Here is a 24,661-nt window from a genome sequence, read left to right as displayed (position 1 = left end):
CAGCCCTGACTGCTCTTTAGAAGGCCAGATCCTGAAGATGAAACTCAAATACTTTGGCCACCTCATGAGAAGGAAGGACTCCCTGGAGAAGAGCCTAATGCTGGGAGCGATCGAGAGCAAAAGAAGAAGGGGACGATAGAGAATGAGGTGGCTGGATGGAGTCACTGAAGCAGTAGGTGCAAACTTAAATGGACTCCGGGGAATGGTAGAGGACAGGAAGGCCTGGAGAATCATTGTCCATGGGGTCACGATGGGTCGGACATGACTTTGCACCTAACAACAACCACAATATTTTCAGTAGTATATCAACAATAGATTCAATTGGGTAGCCATATTGATCTGAAGCAGCAGAACAAATTTAATAACAATGTCTCTTTTTAGGTCTCCCTCTAGTGGCAGAAGAGATTTGTTGTGAGGTGAATTTTGACCCTTTAGAGTCCCTGTAGTTCAGCAGGAAGGACAACATGGAGGCAAATGGAAGCCTTGATCAACAGGTGGGAAGTCTTGCAAGGGACTTGGGCATTAATTTTAACTCTTAATTAGCCAGTTCATTATCTTCTGAATCACCTGGGAAAGCTAGTATGGTGGTTATAATATTGGTTGGGCTTTTGGGGCCAAACAGGCCTTCTCAAATCACACAGCTTTCAATAAGTCCCCATTTAAATTCCATGAATCCCACAAACCAACATAAGATAAAGGATAGCCCTTCAGAACATTCCCAAATGTACATTAACAACTGCAAATAAATACCACACACATATATATAAATTGTTGAGGCATCCCCAGAATTTCCCTTACTTCTGCCTCAGTTGTTGTACATTGAAAGCAGTTTTGTTGTTGAGATATAGTGTGGGTCATTACACAGGACATTTGTGTACACACATATTTTGTTGTGTGAACATTTGTTGATCATGCAAGTCTTCCCTGCTGGTTTCTCTGGAAAGAGCCCCTTCTGTGAGGAGAAAGAGGCTGCATCAGTTTAAAATATGTGTTTTGGTTAGGTTTTCCACATTATACTTTGAAAAAATAATAGACATAAAACGTTTGCCTATTTGGAAATATTAATCCTTTCATTGCCAGTTATATACCATAGAGAACTGCTAATGACTAGGCTGACTTTGTATCAGTAGTGGATTTGTCTGTATTAGTATGAAATCTGTGTATAATTTCCAAAATGAGAAGAAGAAAAAACTACAGTAACTCAGCCAGTGTTGTGCAGTGGTTAAAGTTTGGCTTTGGAATGTCCATGGTCAAATCCTGCTTAGCTACGAAACTCTTTGGATGGCTTTGGCAAGTCACTGTCAGCTTCACCAACACGTTGTGAAATTAAAATGCTGCATTAGTTTTTGGGAGGAAGGGAAGATTACCCGAAAAGCTAACCTCTATCCATTATGTGGGCACAGGTTACTGAGTTTCTGGTGCCAGAGCGGGTTAGCATTAACTATTCATTTTGTAATTATGATTACCTTTAATTTACTTATGGGGTTTAAATGAAAGAGGAGTAATTGCAGTATAGTACAAATGTAGGACTTTTCATCTGTACCTTGTTTGCCTTGGAGATGTGTGAGAGGGTTGGAAATGTGGGGCCAACATGTCTATTGTTATATGCTTGACATCTACCTGTCTTAGCTGATAAACACTAGCCAAGGAAGAATGACTCATTGAATCTGGGTGGTTATGAATTCAGAGAGAGAGAGAGAGAGAGAGAGAGAGAGAGAGAGAGAGAGAGAGAGAGAGAGAGAGAGAGAGAATAGTCCTTAATGCTTTGAAGAAGGTGACTGTGAGACCACTCCTAAAAAATCCTCCCTAGACCCCAAATGTATTTCTGTCATCTGATCACTAATATCCCTTTTGGGGGGGAAGGTGCTTGAGTTGATGTCAGTTGTCTGGGCTGAAATTTTCCTGGGGGATTCTGATTACTCCAGTCCATTTAATATAGCTGATTTTGAGAGTGAAACTGTCTTGTTCATCACATTGGATAACTTGCCATTGAAGATAGACCAGAGGAGTTCAGCTGTGTTGATTCTTTTGAAACTCTTAGTGGTGTTCAGTATTATTTGGAATTGTTAGCTTTTGGACAGCCTATCAGAACTGAGGATTGGAAGCACTTCACTGTACTGGTTCTAAAGCCATCTAGCAGGTCAATTATAGAAGGTGGTGATTAATACTGTGGCATTTGTACTACAGCATTACCAAAACACTATTTTGTCAGCCATATTATTTAACACTTATATTAAATCTCTGGGAGAGGCAATCTGGAGGTTTGAGGTGAGGTCATCTATGCAGAGGTGACACCCTATTTTATCTTTTCATCTAGTCCAGGAAGTGAAACACTGGATGGTCTGTAAAGGGGGCTGAAGTCAGTAAAAATAGGGATGAAAACTAATACATTGAACTGTACCCAGATATTATGAATTAAGGCACTCGAAGTGGATAGTTTTACTGTACTGTGACTTTCTTCCTCTGTATGAGCTTGTATGAGTCTCAGTTGCTCCTACTTTCAGAAACTAGGTGGTTGATAATGGAAACAGCCTTTTCTGTAGTTGCAGCTTGACTATGGAACTTCCACCCTGCTGTCTTTTAACATTAAGTGTGTTTTAATATTGTTTATATACTGAAGGTTGCATTGAATGCCCCATTGTGGCAGAAAGGTGGTATGAAACATATAAAGCAGATTTCAGTCATATTTATGCAAGTGGGAAGGGAGGACTGCTAGGATGCCATGCTGTGATGTACCGAGGTGGCAAAATAAAACTTTTACTAAAAGTCAAGGGAAATGTTATAGAAACAAAGAAGAATGGACATGTTCCAGGATGTATTCCAGAAGGTGGAGAAGATTGGAGAGGGTACCTATGGAGTAGTGTATAAGGCCAGGAATAAGCAGACCGGCCAGCTAGTTGCTCTGAAGAAGATCCGTCTAGATTCGTAAGTACCTGAACTCTATGCTTCTGCTTCACTAACTGTCCTCTGAATCCAGTATTCTGGAGGTTAATGCAATGGTTCTCAAGCAACATGCATAAGAAACTTGCTAGCTCTTCCTGTAGCATGTTTGGGTCCAGGGAAGTATTTGGAACTGTCTGTAGCATGTATAAAAACAAGGATCTTTGACCATTGCCAGAAAACTATGGATAGAGTTCACTTTGATAATGTTCAGAGCCTAACAATGTTTAGCTCTAACCATAAAATATTTTTATCATTATAATTATAAAAACCTTTGGAATTGAGACTGGCTGATACACACAACCACGTTTCTACCATAAGACTTATTTATTTGTTTTATAGGATTCATTTATTATATTTATATCCTGCTTTTCTTAGCTGAATTTTAAGACTGCATATATGGGGTTCCCTGATGATCTCTGATGCAGGAGCTGACTTGACCTTGGCTTGCTCAGCTTCAGCAAGATTGCTGCATCATAAGCTTTCAAACCATGTCCTGAGAATGCCAAGCTTTGTAACAATGCAATGTGCAATGAACCCATTCATATGGAATGTTTACTAACTCCTTGCATAGTTCCCATCATACCAAACTATGTAATTGATTGAATAGCATCACTTCAGTACTTCATCATTTAGTAGTTGAGAGAGAGAGAGATTGGGATTTGGTTCAGTTACTCTATATCCCAAGAAGACATTTATTTGTAGTTAGTAATATATAGGGTACACCCTTCTTCTCATCAAGTGTTGACAGGTTCTGGAAATGGCTGACACAGATTTGTGTATCAGCAGCAGAGGCCTGGTACAGTATACTTTTGAAATTAATAAGAATAAAAAACTTCAGCCAATGCTTAAGTGCCAACCATGGACATTCTGGTCACTTCTTGAGCTAAGTGATTCTGCTGGGAGACTCCCCTGTTTTGTTTGTTTGTTTTTAATTTATCAGTTTTAAGAGTGCAGTCAAAATTCCTATATTCTACCCCGTGAATCTGCTGATATCCCCCACAATAGGAAAAAAATGTAACTCATACCTTATCTGCTAATCACATCAAAATACACTTGCTAGACAAACACACAAGCTACAATAAGACAATGTTATCTACGCAAACATCTGCGTCAGCCATTTCCGGAACCTGTCAACGCTTGATGAGAAGGATGTACCCTATATACTACTGTAGTTCCCTGTATACACTGCCTAGAAAAGCTTTCAGTGGAAAGAAGGGGACTGCTTGATGTCAAATTCCCTTTTCCCACAGGGAGACAGAAGGTGTTCCCAGTACAGCAATTAGAGAAATCTCTCTCCTGAAGGAATTGAAACATCCAAACATAGTGAGGTAAAAAACATTTCAGTACTTTAGTAACTGTGTTCGGTTCTAGCAGTATGAATGTGATGTATGTAACTCTAAGCATCTCATAATTAATGCAAGCATGGATGGAGGCCCTGTGCTAATTGCCTTATATTTAGCCAGCTGGGCTGCTTTAATCCCTGATAAGGAAAACAGACAATTATCTTTATTGCATCTTTTTTCTCTAATGAGATCTACAATATCCTAGCAGGAGGTCAGTTTTTGATTGGAGAAACTATGGGCCATTCCGCACAATGACCAATGTTGCTAAATGTTTGCAGTATGAAGAAACGCTATATTTAATAGTGGAATTTCATCATTCTGCACACCTTCAGTCCTTTTGGAAAATCCCAGTAGTGGTCTATTCATTCCCCACAGGTTTCCAGAAGCCAGAATCGCAATAAAGGAGGCAATATTTTTCCGTGCTTCTTTCTGCCCCTGGCCGTCAATCAAACAGAACAGCCAATGAACTGTTGTGCTTGTGCTCCTGAAAAGCCCCTTTCCCTTTAAAAACCCCAAAACACCAGTAGCAACTGGTGTATTTGTTCATTCGCTATCTCAAGACCTTTTTTGCTGGCGTAGGAGCTGGCGCTTAATTGTTTACATGCTATTCAAGTAAAAAATATATATCCCCCCCTCCCCCATGGGTGCAATTTCTGGCCGAAATTACGGGCAGTGTCGAACAGGGGGCTGTTTTGTGCTCGGGAACTTTAAAGACAATTGCAGAAGGGAGCTTTGTTTTACTGTTAAGCACTTCTGAATTGCTTGTGGAGGGACTTCAGCTGGAGAAGCCTTGCTTATTCGTTGCTTTCACCTGTTTAAGGGGAAAAAATGTCGATTGCTTCTCTGGAAGCTCAGGGGCGAGAGCTAGGGAGGGACGTTCTTTCTACCGTTATTTTGAGAACGCACATGTCTTTCGCTGATGTGTTGCAGCTTGTGCTCAGAAGTGTAGCGTTTTTTTCAGGGGCAATCCACTTTTCTGGATTTCCCCCTAAGTGCTATAAAATTCCGATTGTTGCTGGAGTTCAGCAGAAGTTTTGCGGTTTGTTTATGACGTCATGCGGAACATAGCGTTTATAAAAGGTAAGACTTCAGCTACATTTAAGTTGTGCAGAATGGACCTATGTGTGTGTGTGTGTGTGGTATTTTCTCTAGTACTATGGCTCCAATCAATGTTAGGAGTCCCTTCTACTCCCCTCCCCCTCTTTGACAGCTTTTTAGCATTAAATTACATGGTGATGTTTAGATCATGGAATTCTGATGTAACATGAAATTTGGTTATGAGAATCTGGGAGATTTCCCCAGAGCTACAGGAGCAGATCCAACAAAGTCAGCCAACAAGTGAGTCCATAGATTGGTAAACAGGACTAGAAGACTGACCGGAACATCCATCCCAGAAGTGAAATTGTAAGAAGTTTGAAGTGTAGTCCTTTTCACTGAAGCAAAAGTGCTTGAATGGTTTTAAGTGCTACTTAACAATTTTCCTTTCATTGCTGCTGTGAATGCAGAAACATGTGCATTAGCAACAGACCTACCACATGCAAGTTTTCTACATGCTTTCCACCATCAGCCCCTTGCAAATCCTGTTTTACTTGCATTTCTCCCTCTGCTGTGCCAACTAGAGGTCTTTTGGAATTGCATTAGAGCAATTACTGGATTCTTTTAAATACCCTGCCATGACATGGCAGAGAAACTGGCAGTCACAAGGAGTCGACAGCAGGAAAATGGTGCTGATACGAGGAAAAGCTTTGAATATGTATGCCTTCTTGTCCAGGCATCATGAGAGCACCTTTGGAGTGCATCTCTTCCAAAAAAGATTGGAGCAAAGCAGATTCGGGAAACAGCATCATGAGGACACAGAAAGGATGAACAGAGTACAATGTTGTGTATCTGCTCAAAAACAAAACTTTCCAGTTTGGAAGCCACAGTGGAGGAAAGCTTCCATATGTAAGCAGCTTGTGCTAGGAAGGCCCTTTCTCTTAAACAGTTGTGGTGGTCTCATTTGTGTAGTGACACTGGTTTTTGTTTTGTTTTTTCTCTGAACTCAGTTACTTAGTTACTGAATTTTATTCTGATTCCAGACTTCTTGATGTGGTCCACAGTCATAAGAAGCTCTATCTGGTTTTTGAATACCTGAATCAGGACCTTAAAAAGTACATGGACTCATCCCATACAGGAGATTTGCCCTTAAGTTTAGTCAAGGTATAATTTTTCCTTTGCGCATCTCCTGAAGTGTTAATGCTCTATTTTCTTCTGTAAGACCTATGTACAAACTACCTGCCCTGAATTAAGGTTTATCATATGAAATAAAAACCTTACAGCTATTGCTTTGTAATGGGCAGTTGGGACTGCACAAAGGGCAGGGGAAATCATGAGCAGGCCTATTGAGAAGGAAGTCCCGTTTTATTCAACAGGGCTTTCTTCTAGGAAAGTATTCTTAGGTATGCTGCCCAAATCCTGTCCCCTCCTAGTTGCTTATCCCCACTGAGGTTCCAAACATATGTTTTCAATAATGAACTCCAGTTTTGAATCCTGTAGAGCAGTGATCCCCAACCTTTTTATTACCGGGGACTGGTCAATGCTTGACAATTTTACTGAGGCCCGGGGGGGGGGGGGTAGTCTTTTGCTGAGGGATGTTGCTGCTGCCGCCAAGGCCCCTACTCCACTTGCTTTCCCCCTGGTGCCCCTGACTTCCCGCCGTCTGCTGGGGGGTGATGCCAGCAGCAGCTGCGCAGTGCCATGTCAAGGGGGAGCCCCAGCCATGACAGCTGCTGCAGAGCACCAAAGGTGAGCCGGCGTCAGAGTGGCAGGGCAACCCCTGAGGCAGCAGCTGGGGAGAATGAGGAGGAGCCGTGGCCCGGTACCAACTGATCTATGGACCAGTCCCGGTCTTCGGACCAGGGGTTGGGGACCACTGCTGTAGAGGGAGAAGCAGCACAAAGATGAATTGGAACCAATAAGCATCTGGCAAGAAAAGTATTAAGTTACTCTCTCGTGCCATTTGTCCAAATTAAATTGCTAAAAGATAAGGAATTTTGTATTTTCTTCCTAAGTGACAGTGTTGGAAACCCCTTTAAATATGCATGACTAACTATATTCAGTCGAAGGCCAAGGCTGGCAAATCTCAGCTGCTAGATTTGATGCTGTTGTTAAAGAACCATGTCAGAAAAAAGCTGCCTTCCCTAAATATAACCAATATACAAGAAGCAGAATGCTTATGCTTAGACTGAGCCTCATTTTTCAGTCAGTCTCTCTCAAGTCCCATCGGTGAAATATCCTCTTTGACACTTGACTTTTGTTTGTGTGGGTCCCATACAGAAGCCTTTTTGGGTAGTTGAAGGCTCCTCTATTTTCAATTAATCAAAACGCAGATTGAATCCAAAGCAAGGCCTGGCCTCGCTCCCAAACGTTAGGAATGCAAGTGACCTGAATTTGGGATGATGAATTATATGTCCGGTCTCCTATGGTTTCTTCATGCCTGTTCTCTGAAATCTTTCATTCTAGAGCTATCTTTACCAACTGCTACAAGGAGTAGGTTTCTGTCACTCCCACAGAGTTATACACAGAGACCTGAAGCCTCAGAATTTGCTTATCAATGAAATGGGGGCCATCAAACTTGCAGATTTTGGCTTAGCTAGAGCCTTTGGTGTTCCGTTACGTACTTATACTCATGAGGTAAAATTTCTCATATTCTCTGTCTCAGTGCTGTAGGTAGATGAGAAAGTTGCTCAGTCAGGGATTCTATGCACTCGTATCAAAATTACAGCAACATAATACCGTACAGGAGAGGTTCTGCCGGGTAGAATTGTCATGCCTTTGCAATAGATGCAGGAGTTGCTCAGAATGTGGATTTAGTAGCCATGTTGGTCAGGAAGGGGGAAAATATCCAGCCTTTAATAAAAACAGGTGTGGTCAATTTTAATCTAGAGTGTGCTGCTTATATCTTTAAAGAAACAAATTCCCATGGCATTTTAAACTAGCAAATTTATTTTAACACTAAATATAATTCCTCCGCTTTAGTCTATAGACTCCTGTGTCGCTTCTCTGCCTTGAAACATCAAGGTTTACCTTATCTGGAGATTAATGCCTTGCAAAACAACTTTTGTGCTTTTGGCCCTAGAGGCTAGCATACCCAATGAGTACCTGTGCTGTAAGGGAAGCTGCACTGGGCAAGGAAGATGCTACAGGTCTATTAAATATAAATTGCACTCATACTTTCCCTGTGGCTCCTTCCAGGTTGTCACCTTATGGTATCGTGCTCCTGAAATCTTGCTCGGTTGTAAATACTACTCAACAGCTGTGGATATCTGGAGTATCGGCTGCATATTTGCAGAAATGGTAATATTCTTCATTTTGTTTCCAAAATTAAAGGGCACAGACCTTTATTTTTCATGAAAATTCTGTTGTGTGTATCTTTTTTGTAATCATAAACTTCCTTTCCCTTTACAAAACAGTTTAAGGGCTACAGCTGAAAAAGCAGCTAAATCCTCCCCCACCCCCAGCGTGTTATCAGATTCAGATTTCCTTGACAAAATACTGGAAAACATTATTTGTTTTGCAAGCCACCAACAGACCCCCACAATCAATATTTAGTTTTTGGAGAAAGAACCAGCAGAGATACAGAATGCATCAGACAAAAGCCTGAGAAATGTTTCAGGGGTTTCTCAACTACTATACCATACTGGCTCCCAGGACACTTGTAAAATGTTTACAATGACTGAAGGGTCATAGGTTGTGTTATCTGCTACCATCTTCTTCAGACTCCTCTATTCATGAGTGAACAAAAAACTGGATGTACCATGTTGCTTCCTCATACACTATACCTTGCCAGTGTACAAAAAGAATGTTTTAAAAAGCATTTTGATATGAGAAATAACACAGTAACAACCACTAGGGGTTGCTGATGCATAAAAGAAAGGGCAGAATGAAGACAGCTTTTGTATCTGAATATTCCTAACTAGATTGAAAAATGCAAAGGTAATGAATTTGATTATTTCATCTTGTCTATATCCTTGCTCATATTTAAAAATCCTTACATTCCTTTCCTAAAAATGCTGGAACAAAAATGTTTAGAACATCAAACTGGTATGTTATTAGTGGAGCAAAGCATAGTTGTCGAATGAGGAGCAAGAGGAGACTATGGGACATGCTGTCTAATGAATCCCAATTACAGCTATAGAACCAATAGACATGAGAGCTCACTGCACACTATCCTGAGTGATTCTTTCCCTTGATGCTTTACAAATACTTTATATAAACACTAGAATTAAAGCCCATTTTAATAAGGAATAAAATGGGTGCTAGGACCCCCGTCCCCGGGGAAGCCTTTGCAGGGCGAAGGCTTCCTGGGGAATGGGGTGGCGGGGCCACCTGGCCGCGACGGGGGGGGCGTTTTGGTGGCCGACGCATCTGTGAGGTAGCGAGGCTGCTCCTGGGGACGGCAGAAGGCTGGCGATGACCCCCACCCCCCAGCAGCATCTCAGAGCCTTCTGCTGGCCCCGGCAGAAGGGCGGGAGCCACCCCCACCCCCACCCCCCAGCAGCGCCCCGGAGGCTTCTGCCGTCTCTTGGAGCAGTCTGGCTACGCCGAGTGCACTCCCGGGGCGGGCAGGAAGCTTGCGGTGCCCCCCCTGGCAGCGTCCTGGAGGCTTCTGCTGGCCCCAGGAGCGGCCTCGGCCCGGCGAGGCCACTCCTGGGGCCAGCAGAAGGCTGGTGCCCCCCCACCCCCCGGCAGCGACGCAGAAGCTTCTACCCGCCCTGGGAGTAGCCTCGTCGCAGCAAGGCCGCTCCCGGGGCTGGCAGAAGGCTGGAGCCCCCCCCCCCGCCCCCCCGGCAGCTACCCGGAGACTTGTGCCGGCCCTGGGAGCAGCCTCGGTGTGGCGAGGCTGCTCCCGGGGCCGGCAGAAGGGTGCCTGTGACTCCCACAGCCCTGCCCCCCCCATCCGGCCGAGACTTGTGGGCTTCTCCCGGCCCCGGGAAGAGCCTCCGAGTTTTTATCCCAGACAGGGCCTGCCCTAACTCCTCCCTACTTGCCCTTACTCCTTTATTCCTTCCGCTCTGCAGGAGCGGTTTAAAGATAAGCCACAGCAATGGATGAGCTCAATTAAACAAAAACCAACCAGAATGCCACACTGGTTGTCTGTTATTCTCTTTCCTTCACTGCAAAGAATTCCAGAGGGAGAAAAACCCTCATTCTTCTCTTCTGGATTATATTTCCTGAGATAACTGACATCACCCATTCTATGATGGCTATGTCATTAAGACTATAGCTCTGTCATGAGCTATGAAATACTTCAGCATTCTGGTGGTTTGGAATACAGAGGAGTAACAGGGCATAATGGGTTGAATGCCACAACCCATGGACATAAGGGTCATGGATCTTTCTCTCATTCCTCTCTCCCCAGTAGTGCTTTCCAAACTCTGAAAATCCACAGGAGCTACAGGGTCTATGTGGGTCAGGGACTGTATTGAGGAGGGAAAAGGGGGCAGACTTTTATATTTTTCATCAGCAGAGCTGCATTGATAGAAAAGAGGTGAGAAGGTAATTTCGCTAAGTGTGGCCCCCTGTTAATATTTTTGGATCCCTTCAGATCCTGGCCCCCAGGATGCTTGGAAACAAGCTCCCCAGTTTCAGGCTACACAAGAGGACGATAACTTCCTTGCTGTCTTGAGAGGACCAGTAGCAATGAGAGGGCAAAATGAGCATGCTCGGTGGCAGACAGAAGACTGAAAAGTTACTGATCGGTACTGGCAGAAGGTATGGTACATGACCACCTCTGGATGGGACACCAGAGGACCTGCAAAACCTTCCAGTGGGTCCTGTCTCACTTCTCTGGCAAAAAGTGGCATGGAGTGTCTAGGACAAGTCCAGAAATGTTTGCCAGAGGTTGTTGGGGAAATGCACCCCTGTCCCCCTGCCCATCATCCATTCACCCTCCGAATGGATAGTTATGAATTTCATACAGTCCTTACTGCAGAGCACAATACTTGCTAGTGTTTATGGACTATGCCATACGTTACTCTGATGCTCTATTGTTGCATGTCATTACTTCACCCATGTGGGCCTACCTCATGAAATATTGATGAATCGAGGGACAATGCACTAATGTGACAGGGATGCCGGACACTGTAGGTCCACCAGATTTTCATGTCAGTGCACTCCCAGACTGATGGCCTCGTGAAAAAACTTAATCAGACCATCAAGGCTATGCTGCATAAGTTTATCCATGATGATCATCTTCAAGGAACCTATATATCAACCCCTTGATATTTGCCTTGCAGGAAATAAGCTTCTGTGGAGTTCACCCATTTGAGTTTGTTTATAGATGGATGCTGAGGAGAATCCTAGGCCTCATGAAGGAATAAGAGGCAGTTGACCCACTAGCCCTAGGAAAGGTGCCAAATAAATAGATTGGTGGCTGTGCCAAGTGGAAGTCTGGCAGAATGCACAGAAGACAAAAAGCAGCATTAGTACCAATACACCTGTGAAAGGACATTCCGGGTCAGAGATGTACTGGTGAATCAAAAAGCTTAGATCTAACTAAGGGTGACCTGTGGCATGGACCATATCCAATTAAACAGGTCTTGGGGCCTTTGTCATACGGGGTTCAAGATGTCCTGATGCACAGAAAGTGACAGCATCTGTATGTCAGTGTCCTCAAAGAATGGGAACATAGGGACTCCCTTGCTTGTCACCTTGTTGAACATCCAGGAGACCTCCCCAGGAGCCCTGACAGCCAGTTACCAGAGGAACTACAGCTCAATCCCAGGTCGTTGAACAAAAAGGAGATACACCATGCTTGCTGGAGGAGGTACAAGGCTTCTTCTCCTGGTAACCCAGACAGACAACACTGACTACACTTTATATGTAGAGCTACTCCTGGCAGGGTGGCTCATGTCTCATAGTGCCCCATCCCCTGGAAATGATGGGAGGAGGTTGAGCAGAAGGTGAATGATGTGTTGTAACACAGGGTCATTGAATCTTCTCTAAGTACCTGGTGACGTATTCTGCTAGTGCTCAAGTCAGGGGGCAGCATCTGATTCTGCGTGAACTATCTCAAAGTCAACAAGATTGCACATGGCGGCTGCTGGAGAGCACCAAAGGTGAGCTGGCGGCAGAGTGGCAGGGCACCTCCTGAGGCAGCAGCTGGGGAGGAGGACGAGGAGGAGCCGCGGACCGGTACCGACTGATCCACGAACCACTACCGGTCTTCGGACCGGGGGTTGGGGACCACTGATGTACAGTATTCTACATCCTCCATTTTGCAACCTTGTCCAGCTCTCTGACCAATTGTCTAAAGAAAGACTGGCCAATGATGATCCACTTCAATACTCTTTGGACAGCACTCTCCAACAACTTGGTCCTATAGAAACTGTACTTCTGCTGCCCCTTCCTTTTGCCATCTAGGCACAAGAGTGGGAGGAGCAAGAGCACCCCATCCTGTAAACCAGTCACAAGCTGTAGACCACAAAACAGAAATATGCTATGTTTGAAAAAGAAGCACTAGCAGTCAAATAGGCTGTTGGGACACTACAGTACTACCTGACAAACAGCTCCTACCTTGATGGACTATGACTTCTAATGTGGATGGCCTGGATGAAGGAGCACAACCAACACATACCCAGATGGTGTCTCTGTCTCCTTCCTTTTAGCATCACAATCCAACACCATCTGGGCAGTGGACATCAAAATGTCAACTACATGTCCTGGATATTTGAGGGGGCCTCATCAACCAGCTCACCTGGGGGAGATCCAGGGTCAGAGAAACCCTCCTGCTGTAGAAAGGAGGAGATCCAGACAGGGCCCAACTCCCACAAGATTAAAGCTTCACCAAGCAAAGCCCTGATGTCTGGAGCTGGTCAGAAGCTGGTGGCCACAAAGTCAAGGGTCAGAAAGACAACACCAACTTCAACAGCTGGCAGAACATGCCAGGCCTGTCCTGGCATTGCAGTGGGTGGCAACAGATACAAAAGCAATCCAATGGGTCTCACCTGTGCTGCCAGCTTGGATGAGTCCTGGAGAGGGGAGATCTCTGCAACTGACATGGGCCTCAGATGTAGTGGCAATAGGGGGCTGGGTGTGCAGCCTCTGGTAGCAGTTGGGCAGGAGGACCCTCAAGCTCCCTGATTTTGCCCGTATCCCAAGCATTCACTAAGGCTGGAAGGGTGCAACCAACCAGGAGGAAAGGGAGGCTGGGAGACAGGCTCCCAAAGTTAACCAATGGGGGCCCATGTGGCCAGGTAAACAGGGCAGAGACCCAATAGGAAACCAAAAGGGAGAGTGTGAGGCAGGAAAGGGAGGAGTATAAAAGAGGGCTCCTAACATAGGCTGGGAAAGATTTGGTAGCAGTGGCCCAGGCTGTATGAAGAAGGTTGGCAGGCCAGGAGGAGGTGAATTAGGGTGAACCAACCTCCCTTTCCCTCCCATTCTGAGGCCTGGGTGCTTAAGTTGCTAACACTAGCATATATAATGTCCCCTTTCATCCTTACAGCAAGTCCTTAAGGATAAGATAAGACTGATCATCACTAGAGTCTTTTTCCAGCCTAAGGACCCACTTCCTTAGATTGGAGGAAGGGTTTTGCTAAGTGATGTTTGCTGAGCAGAGTTCTAGGAAGCCAGTCAATGATTCATGGCCTGACTAGGGGTTTGGACCAGTTTCCTCCTAACTCTCTGCTACACAGGGCTGCTAATCTCCATTTGGGACTTAGGAATGATAATTGATTTCCAGACTACAGTGATCAGTTCCCCTGCATGCTGCTTTGGAAGGTGGAATTTGTGGGCATTTCTGCACATAAAAACAAATAGCATTATGCCAATGAAATGGCGTAGTGCTAAAGATTATCGCTCCTCCAGCCATTCCTCACCTTCTGGCTCTTTCACTACTTGAAATGACGGAAGAGTGCAATGCGCTTTACATGTGACTCTCTCCCACCTGTCAATCAAGCCAGGCAGCCAATCCTCTTTCACAATGTTTTAAAAGCAATGTCCGCTTTTTTAAAAATTAAACATCTCTGTTGAAATGCCTATGCATCTAATCATAGATGCATAGTGGTTTTTATAATGCCACCCCTTATGGAATCATGAGTCTGGAATCTTTACAAAATTAATCTTGTTCCTGATTTTTGGGGGGTGCTTTAGAGAGGCATGCTTTGTGTGACAACTTTGGGGGTAAATTCTTTTTGGCTTTGCCTGCATGATTGAATGCCTATTTGTTGCTCCAGGCAGTTGCTCTAAAAAAAACAAAAACAAATATTCCCCGGGAGAAGGGAGAATGAGGCAGGTGTGAGGGTGGGACATTGTAGGCGGAGATAGCGCTTCTTTGCCTCCATACAGTTATTTAGCATGCTCTCCTGTAGCTCATGCTTTTTAGGTTGGGGAATCCACTTTATGCGATTCCTCAACTAGTGCTTTAAAATGGTGGATGTTGCTTGAGGTTTGCTAGATGGACACAGAAGGTTGGTGACATCATGCAAAACACTAAAAATACGGTGTCTTCTTAAGGTAAGCATTTCACTGTGTTTATCGGGTGTGGATTTGCCTTGTGTCATTATGCCTCACTGAGGTTCGAGTCTTCTTGAGGCTCCACCTCCAAACTACCAGCAGTTTCCCAGTCTTGATCTGGCAGCCCGTTTGCCACAGTGTAAACTGTCATGGTCATGGCTACCTTAAAGAATCCTGAGAGTTATAGTTTGATGAGAACTCTGCTAGAATTCCCCCTGTAAAAAACATTAGATGCCAAAACCCATTTAAATTTACCGTTAAACCCTGCAGTTTGCCCCTCTTGACAAATATATAGGTTTTGATACAGAATATGGATGTTTCATTCAACCAGATAGCAGCCCTGCAAGCTTGTTTAGGACTGAGAATCAGTGTGGGAAGAAGGCTTAAACCTCTTGCCCTTCATGGAATCCAAATCAGGGTTCCTCTGGCTAAATTTTAAAAAGCACACAAAACAACTGCTCAGGACTCCACAGATGGAACTTAATTGTTCTTTGGTGCTAGTCTGGTGCTCTGTTCGTCTGCAGAGTTATCTGTTGGGTGTGGGAGAACAGCCTTGCTCCGAGATTTCTGTATGGGGTACCTGCTTGATCACTGGGTACAAGAAATCTACAGTAGGGGTTATATCCCAAACTCCACATTTCAAGGAACTTTCTTGATCATTTAGCTTTATATCTGAGACAATGTTTGGAGTTATACCAAGCCTTTTTCTTGGTATCTGTAGTGGAGACCAGGGTGTAAACTGCACAGAGCTTTTATTCCAATCCCAGGTCGATTCAGTCCCTGCTCTGTCTACACAGAATGTACTTTCTGTCTTGATTTGGGGCGATTTAAATTTTCCTTCTGCAACAAGCAGGATTGATCCGGAATGACCCTACCTTTATTGTGCGATATCTTAGAGTGCTTTTAAACCTCAATATTTTAAGATTCGGATTGAGAAAGCAGGCTGTTTTGAATCTGGGCTCTCCTCTGTGGTAGAGATGCCCTGATTGGCCAAAGGTGCCCATGTGACAAGCTTGCCTTAAAAGAGAAGTCCCTAATTTCTCTCAACTTCTGCCGGTCTTGGATTTTTTTCTCCCTCCTCTGCTGTTTTCCAATCCTCTCCCCCTCCCTTCAAGAAAAGAAAGAGGCTTCCTACAACATTAGCTTTCCCTCTCTCTAGGAACACTGTGATAAAGATGAATGTCACTTAGAATATAATCCATTCTTGTTTTGAGGATTTTGTATGGATCGTTAGGGCTGAACAAACTTTTCTTGTTGTAGGTGACCAGGAAGGCCTTGTTTCCTGGGGATTCTGAAATTGACCAGCTCTTTTGGATTTTCCGGACCCTTGGCACACCTACTGAATCAGTGTGGCCAGGAGTAACTCAGCTTCCTGATTACAAAGGAAATTTCCCCAAATGGCCAAGGAAAGATTTGAAGACAATAATTTCAAAGTTGGACAGAGATGGACGAGACTTATTGGCAGTGAGTAGTAGCTGGCAGGACAGTTAATTTTGGTTGTTTTTGTCCTTGTGGGAAGGATGATGAAACTAAAAATTACAACCTGAGATCCACACTTCAGGAGGAAGGCTGATTGTGATTCATCTGTGTCTATAGACAGTGTAATACAACTGATGCTTTTGGTAGAAGCTCAAAGCAGGTTCAGTTCTTATTTCCTTATTATCTCTTTGTGCCAAAGTGGGATGTGTGTGAATAGTTGCTGGGCATTTTATCTTCTGTGTGTGTGTGTGTGTGTGTGCGTGTGTGCAATGCATCACATTCCTATCTTATCTGGGAGTTATTATCCCCCACCAAGAAGTAAAAAAAATGCCCACCAACTGTTCACACACTCACATTTTGGTACTGACAGATTCCCATCTTGCCATCTCCTCCTTCTGATCATGTTACTGGTGAAACATCAGGGACTACAACTACCAGGCTATGGCCACACAGCCCAGAAAGCCCACAACAACTTCAGCCATGAAAGCCTTTGACAATTCACTGTTTGTAGACTTCATTTGGTTCAAAATGTAGCACCAGGCTGCTGATTTGCTCTAAAAACATCTTGCCACACTTAAGCTACAGCATGGGAGTGTAAGCCCTACCCAATAACAGAATTTACTTCTGAGTAGATCTGTCTAGGTGCTACTTTAATTCCTACAAGGTGCTAATTGTTATCTTTAAATGCCCCTCCTCGTACCTGCCCATCAATTAAGATTGCTCCTCAGATGCCTTGCTTTGTGTGTCTCCACCTATGGAGTTGAGGCAGGTAGCTACTTTTAAGTAGTGCTATCAGTAGTAGAAGAGCCAGTGTGGTATAGGGATTAAGAGCAAGGGATTGTAATCTGGAGAATCAGGTTTGATTCTCCACTCCTCCGCATGCAGCCTGCTGGGTTACCTTGGGCCAGTCATAGTTTTCTTAGAGCAGTTCTTGAAGAGCTCTCTTCTATCTCATAGGGTGTCTGTTGTGGGGAGAGGAAGGGAAGATGATTATAAGCTCTTTTAAGACTCCTGTGGATAGTAAAAAAACAGGGTATAAAAAGTAACTTTTCTTCTTCTCCTCCTCCTCCTCCTCTTCTGGAACACACTTGGTGCTGCCGTTCATCTGGTACTGATAGCCCTAAGGCAAAACCTTTTTATTTTTCCAAGTATTTTTGTATACTGTTTTTGATTAGTTCTGCTTTTTGCTGCTTTAGTTTCCGGACAAATTATTTTTGTTCTCTCTTTTATTGCTGTTGAGGTGCTTATGGTTTTATTGCCCTGTTTTTAGTACTTATGTATTGATTAGAAGATTAGAAGATGAGATTAATTAGAAGATTTTCTTATACGGAATCTTATACTCCAGTTTTATGGTATGGTTGTTTTAATGGTTTTTAAAATTGTGCTTGATTAATATTCTTGTGATTAGTAATTTTGATTTTTTTATGGATAAAAGCCATCTTTTTGAATTAAAGATAATGGCATAAAATGTTTATTTGAATATACATGTGATGGTGTGAATGGCTAGAGATAAAGCATTGATTTGTGGGTCCTTACTTTTCTCCTGTTTGATTGCAGCAACTACTACTGTATGATCCCGACAGGCGTATCTCAGCCAAAGCTGCTTTGACTCATCGGTATTTCTGGCAGGCTCCACGAGATGCCAAAGAACTGTAGAAAAAATAGCCCAATTTTGAATTGGGCTTCACCAAGGAAGTGCCCTCTGGTTTAAACCTTTCCTAATAACTGAGCAAGAGGTCGTTTATAGATAGTTTTGGTGCTTCAATCTTTGCTGGAACGAATATTGTGTTCATATACATTTCGGCTGTTGTAAATTTCATAGCTCGTTACAATGAGACACAAGTGTGGGGCTGTCAGTTATTGACATATGGAAGAAGACAACTGTGATCCTCACAGGACAGTCCTATATGGAGTTACTTCTGTTAGAACCAACTGAATTCAATTGGATAGTCTGGAGTAACATTTTATAGGACTGCATAGCCTTAGGGCTACTGTCTATTTGAATAGTTGGAATGGAGCAAAAGTTTAGCTGTGTCCTTCAGCAACCATATTTTATACAGCTGTGGGTTGTTTTGACATACTACAGAAAAGTTGGTTAAATAATTTAGGCTTTATTGATGCAGCCTTCAGGATTTATAGTGAACAGGGTACCATATTGTGGCTTATTACCATGATATTCTTGAGTCATCCAGGAACATAATGCACCAGAGTTTCTTTCAGAATCTGCTGTTATATCTTGTGTGGTGCATTAAAATAGCTTCCACATTTGGGGAATCATTTCCCCTAAAGATAGAGCTAATGTTCTAAATGGCACAAGCCCCAAAGCACATTAAGAAACTGAATTTTTGATGTTAGAGAAGGCATTGGACTTTTAAAGAACATTAGAGTTTTAATTTTTAGTTAAATCACAATGTTAAATTTGATCATCAATATGCCAAGAAGAGAAATTGAATTACATAGTACAAAATATCAAAGAATATTCAGTCAACAAACTCCCATTTACTGATCTTTGCTAACTAGAGTCTAGTTGTGTAAGCATTTTCCTATTGATGTTTGAAGTTATTTTTAATAATTAATTGTTAATGTTATTGTAGAAGTTTCCTTATGCACTAAAGCAAATAAAACATATGCCTTGGTGAACCTTGAGGTTTGTAAAAAAAAATGCTGATTTTTTAAATTCTCTCATAACTAGGGATAGAAAAGTTGTCTGCATACTTGTAACCCTGTCCGTTTTTCTTATTTTGAAGATCTGTGTCTTATCACAGCTAGTTGTCATTCTAAAGCAGTTTGCTAACCCTCACTGATAAAAAGTATAAAAATGTGGGTACTGCACTTGCTGCACAGAAATAATGCTCACATTCTAAAGCCTAGTGTCCTTTCTTGGATTGCTCATAAAATATCAGATTATGTGCAGCTTTTGATTAGGAGTTCCCGTGGACCTCTCTATTTTTTTTTAATCTCCTTCCCTATTACTCTTGAGTTAGATTTGGATGCAAGTTTACTTCTACACATTGCCTCGCAACTCCTGCCTTGAAGTGCCCCAATTTTAAAGAGAATGAATGGAGTTTTAAATCTTTAATTTTTTTTTATTGCATGCATGACAACAATCTAACTCAAAGTCCCTTGATACAAAGACATAGAGTAAAGGTTCCCCAAGCTTATTGATTCAATTGCTGTCCTATGGTATACTGCATTAGAACCCTTCTACCTTTCGGAAAGCCAGCTTCTCCTTGAAATGCATTGCTGCCTTGGTATGAGGAAACAGGACTAACACAGCAGCCATCCATCCATCCATCCACATGTGCTAGGCACATTGTTTTCCTGTGGACAGTATATGAACTCTGTTAAGGGTTTAAGGGGTAATCAAACTGACTACCCCTGGTTTAAAGCACCTGGGGAAATGTGGAAATTGAAGAGTACAGTGCTTGCCTCAATGCCTATACCGGGGCAAGGTAGGAGAACGGTTTGCTGACTGGTATAACTGGTATCCATCAGAGGCAGCCGGAAGGAGGAGAAGCCCACTTGAAGGGTCTTTCCTGCAACGAACCATAGCTTCCTTGTAATGAATCTTTTCTTTGATGATAGGGTCAACAAGATCCTTTTCATAGTTAGATTCATCTTGCAGCATTGTGGCCAGATCGCTGTTAAGCATGCCTGTTTGGACCGCTTCTGACACTGGGATACGACCAGTTTTCTTGGGATCTATTAGCCCTCCAGTCAGATACTGTACCTGCAGATACGGAAAAGCATTTTCTGCAGTCATCCACCCTTTCTGAACTGCCTCTCCTACGGACAATCTTCTTTTGGTGACTGGATCTTCTATCCCTGTGAATGCCTTCTGGGCATTCAGCAGCCTCTGCATGTAAGTGTCATCAATCAGCCCTCTGTCGATTGCTTTATGGACAGAGTAACGATCTCGTGAGATAAGATCGACAATGCCTCCAGTAGCTGCCTGTGCTTCTAGAACCTTTTGGGCTGTCATTGGGTCCACCAGCTTTCTGCTAAGAGCAGACTTGATGTTGTACTTGTTGTCAGTGGTTGTGTCATACACTCCAGCAATGGGGAAAGTATCATCACAGAAAGGCATGTGGGGATGAGGAAAGAAATCCTGCTTTTGTTGGAAAGTGGGGGATGTAGCTGGAGACTTAGAGATTATTGAACCAATAGACAGGGGCGAGATCTGCTTAGTTTCTCCTGCTACCAGCAGAGCAAACTCAGAGATGGGGAGTTTGCCTTCCCTATAAAGCTGGAATTCTTCCTTTGTTATCCTTCTATATCGCAAGGCATCATCAATTGAGTACTGCTTGCCACTCTTCTTGTCAAGGAGGACAGACATATCTCCTTTTGACCCGAGGCTTGTGATTTCTTCCCAGTCACACTCTAGTTCCTGCAGATGAATGTACTGGCTTCTGTCTATCATACCTCTCTTGTAGGCCTCATAGGGTGATATGTCCTTGCCAGTCTCTGGATCCAGAATAGAGATCTTTGTTGAAAGATTGGTCTCTCTCATCCTGGTCTCTTGGTTCAGTTCTTCCCTGTTGACTCTGGACTGGAGTTCACGGATAGTCCTCTCTTTTTCATAAATCTGATCTTTCTCTCTGAGTATGTTTGTTTCAAGGAGAGAAAGCTCTTGACCAAGCTGCATCTTTTTTTGTCTATCATTCTCTGTTCTCTGGCTCAAAAGCTTGGTCTGTTCTCTAAGGAAGAGGATTTTCTGTTGCTTCTGCCTTCCCAGTTCCATTAATTCATTCTCAATATTGTCTTTTTCTTGCATTATCACATTTCGTGTTTGCTGGAGCTCGATTTCTTCTCTAGACCAATTCCTCTTCATGCCTTCTGCTCGCTCAATTTTTTCCTTGAGACGCCTGATATCTTCTTCTGCATTTTGTCGGGCAGTTCGCTCCCTACTCAACAGATCCCAAAGACGGGTTCGCTCATTTTCTAATACCCTATCTTTTTCTACTCTAATTACTTCCTTATAGATAGTCTTTTCCTGGGACTTAGTTTTTTGTAGAGCATCAATCTGGCTTTCTAAATTCTTGCACTCCCTCTGTAGGTTCAATACTTGAGCCTTCTCCTTATCCAGATCTATTCGCAGGGTGGTAGTAGACTGCTCAAGAACTGGATCTTTCTCTAACTTGACCATTTCCTCCATGATTATTTTCTCTTGAACTGGGGTAGGACTTTCCTCAATTTCCTTTATTTGCAAGGTGAGCTGCCGCATTTCCTTTTCCAAGGCAAGCCTTTTGTTTCTGTCTTCTTGGAAGTTAAGCAACTTTTCCTCTTCTTCCACTACTGCCCGAAGCTGTTGAACTTCACGTTCCAGATGTCGGCGATTGCTCACTTCTTCATCCAGGCTCCTACTCAGCCTGCTATGCTCATCTCGGAGCTTTGGATCTTTCTGCATAACTACTACCTCTTGAACCACAACTTTTTCCTCAGGCTTTCTCCTTTCCAGAAGTATGTACTTATTCTGTAGGTCATAAATGGCATCTTCACTTGCTCTTCTCTTTTGTGATGCCAGACGTACTTCTTGGCGGAGACGTTCAGCTTCTTTCTCTAGCAGAGGGTCGTTCTCATATCGGACAACCTCCTTAGTAACCAGCTTGGTTTCAACCTTTGATTTTTCCCTCTTCCACTCATCCCGTTCTCCCTGCATCCTGATCAGTTGTTCCTGGAACCTTCCATTTGTATTCACAAGATCATTTAGCTGTTGTTTCAATCTATCTATTTCTCTCAGAACCTCAGGGCTCTTTTCCATCTTCACCACCTCTTGGATGACCTCTTTAAATTCCAATGTAGGTTTCTGAGACCTGATAACATTGATTTCAGATAAGATTGTTTCCACCTGTGGGTCAAGCCTTCTCCTTTTTTTTGTAATTTCTTGGAGTTCCCTTTTCAAACGTGCAATCTCCTCTTCTGTTTCCGGGTCAAGCCGAAAGATCTCATTTATTCTTTCTTTAACTTCCACCTTAGGTTTTTGCCTCTCCACGGTGTTGTATCTGCTCTGAAGGTCTGTCAATTCTTTTACTAGCATCAAGTTCTTGTTCCTCTCCTCTTCAATGAGAGTTTGAAGCTTGGAAGACTCCTTCAGAACTTCTGGGTCTCGTTCTACTTGCTTCACCTCCTTTACAATCACTTTAGGTTCTGCTGTTTCAATCAGCTTTTCAAGCTCTTCAATTCTGCTTTTCATTTTAACTATTGTGTCTTCCACCGACTTTCTCTTGAAAGTGTCTTCATCAATTTGCATTTGTAATGTCCTGATTGATTTTAGCATCTCTGGGTCCTTTTCCATCTTGACCACCTCTTTTACCACCACTTTCTCGCGAATATTTGGCTGTTTTTGCTCCAGAAAGTGCAGCTCTTTCCTGAGTTGCTCAAGTTCTAAGGAGGAAGTTGAATTCTCTCTGAGATGCCTGATTTCTTCTCTGAGATGGGCTGCTTGTGCATCTAGACTTGGATCTTTCTCTATCTTAGTAACCTCTTTGGTAAGTAGCTGGGCTTTCACAACTTTCCTGTTTTTCTCCATTTGAAGGACCTTATGGTTCATCATCTCAATTTCAGCCTGTAGGCCCTTTCTCTGCTTATTCTCATCCTCAATTTGCTGAGATATTTTAGACAGGTTGCTTTCCAGAGTGGGATCTCTGTAATACTCCATTACTTCTTTCTCCTCTACTCTTTCAATGGGCCGCTGAGTTTTCAGCATCAGAAGTTTGCTCCTCTGTTCTTCTAGTTCCTGCTGAGCCCTGGCTTTCTTGCTCCTTTCCTCTTCCAGTTGAGATTTAAGGGTTTCTGATTCTTTCATTGACCTGGCTGTGTTTTCAGACTGCTGTGCTTGTTCATGCATCACATGCACTGCCTCATTTACTTCTTTCTGCAGAAGAAAAAACATAAACAGCTCTAGCAAGGGAAGGAGAAATTCTTACAATATAGAATCATAGAATAATAGAGTTGGAGGGTACCTCCTGGGTCATCTAGTCTAACCCCTGCACTATGCAGGACACTCACAACTCTGGAGACCTTGCTGGTTGAGTCGTAAGTTGTTTTAGCTGCTCTGTTTAATGTGTTATTTTTTTAAATATTAAATTACTTACATAATTTTTATATTATATTTACCCATTCTGGATCCCAGAATGCCTTGGAGAAAGGTAGGACAGGTATATAAATAAGCCAGATTCACAAGTACCTTCTCCAAAACTTTCTTGGCAAATTCCAGCCGGTTGATCTGTTGCTTGTTTTCAGCAGCTGCCTCTGTGTAGAGCTTTATGACTTCATTTTCCTAAAGAGAATTGACCAAAATATCATTAAGACATCATGAGGCTTCCTGCCAGGGTACCTTGTCATTTCCCTTCTACATCAGGGCTATTGAAATCTGTTGTAGTATAGCACTGAGCAAATATACCTCTATAGACACAAGGCATGCGTGGACCAGGAGTGAGGGAAACCAGCAAAAGGAGTTTGTTTTGCCTAGTATTTTCAGAAAGTGGGTGGGGCTTTTGTTCTACAAAACTTCTGATTGGCCATCAGAGAGCTGATTGTCTGAGCAGATATTTAAAACACTGCTTTTAGCACAAGGGTTCACACTGTATGACTGAAGGTAAAATAACATGTTCCTCCTAAAAATCATCCTGTTAAGCAGACTTCTGCATGAAATATTAAAGTGTTATATTTTAGGTATCCTCACTTCCTGATATTTTGTGGCTACATTCACCACCCTGTGTCAGAATTCCAAAGAGTCAAAGGTGCAGGCTGAAAAAGGTTGAGGACCCGGAACTAGATATGTCAGCCGGTTCTTAGATCTCAGTGGTAACTATCAGCTAGGTATAATCCCCTTGTAAATTATGGCACCCTCTCCAAAAGAAGAGCTTCAGTTTAATGGGAGAGCTAATACCGCGTTTTATAATTGATTGTCTACTTCTTGATTTGTCAGACTTTGATATTTTAAATCTCTCTAATGTACCATCTTTAATAACATCTTGCCATTTTTATATTTTGTAAACTGTTTTGAAAGCCTGAATTCTATTTAGATAGGGTAGAAAATTTATATACAAAACAGTCAATCTGTACTCTTGGTCTCAATCTCTCACCTGAATCTGGATGCTTTCCTGAAGCGGAGTTACCCGGAGACGCTTAGCGGAAGAAGCAGTCAAAGCAGGGTCCAGAGATGACCGATATTTTCCTGCCTGCATTTCATAATCCTGTAAAAGAATTTGTTTTATTTATTCATTTATTGTGTAAAAAATAACAGAGTCAAAGCAGAATAGGCTGGCTTGCCCGCTGGAAGTGGAAAATATGTAGAAATACTAAAAACATACATTGAGAATCGATTGCACATTCTTAGATAAGTTGACCACAGAATTCTTATCCGATTCTTTGCTCTTTATTTCATCTACCAGCCT

The 24,661-nt window shown here is 42.9% G+C and overlaps 2 protein-coding genes across 3 annotated transcripts in view; one reads left to right on the top strand and one right to left on the bottom strand.

The window, feature by feature from the left end:
- CDK3 (cyclin dependent kinase 3) overlaps window positions 1-24,661 on the top strand; it is an 82,177-nt gene continuing 57,516 nt past the window's right edge. The window contains exons 1-8 of one of the 2 annotated variants that reach the window (XM_077327745.1): window positions 1-494; window positions 2,786-2,925; window positions 4,194-4,271; window positions 6,365-6,485; window positions 7,788-7,958; window positions 8,520-8,621; window positions 16,044-16,247; window positions 17,820-18,421. In XM_077327745.1, coding sequence (XP_077183860.1) covers window positions 465-494; window positions 2,786-2,925; window positions 4,194-4,271; window positions 6,365-6,485; window positions 7,788-7,958; window positions 8,520-8,621; window positions 16,044-16,247; window positions 17,820-17,918 — 945 coding nt within the window. In that variant the 5' untranslated portion in view covers window positions 1-464 and the 3' untranslated portion in view covers window positions 17,919-18,421. Of the gene's footprint in view, window positions 495-2,785; window positions 2,926-4,193; window positions 4,272-6,364; window positions 6,486-7,787; window positions 7,959-8,519; window positions 8,622-16,043; window positions 16,248-17,819; window positions 18,422-24,661 lie in introns of those variants that run through there. The other variant, XM_077327746.1, reaches the window with a different exon arrangement.
- EVPL (envoplakin) overlaps window positions 19,323-24,661 on the bottom strand; it is a 47,934-nt gene continuing 42,595 nt past the window's right edge. Inside the window, exons 19-22 of the mRNA XM_077327740.1 lie at window positions 24,578-24,661; window positions 24,350-24,460; window positions 23,449-23,541; window positions 19,323-23,136 (exon numbers count right to left, since the gene is read on the bottom strand). Of these exons, the coding sequence (XP_077183855.1) occupies window positions 19,693-23,136; window positions 23,449-23,541; window positions 24,350-24,460; window positions 24,578-24,661 (3,732 nt within the window). The 3' untranslated portion in view covers window positions 19,323-19,692. The remainder of the gene's footprint in view (window positions 23,137-23,448; window positions 23,542-24,349; window positions 24,461-24,577) is intronic.

The sequence above is a fragment of the Paroedura picta genome, chromosome 3, assembly GCF_049243985.1.
Source record: "Paroedura picta isolate Pp20150507F chromosome 3, Ppicta_v3.0, whole genome shotgun sequence".
Classification (NCBI taxonomy): domain Eukaryota; kingdom Metazoa; phylum Chordata; class Lepidosauria; order Squamata; family Gekkonidae; genus Paroedura; species Paroedura picta.
Note: the sequence above shows the minus strand (reverse complement) of the source record. Positions and strands in the feature narration are given on the sequence as shown.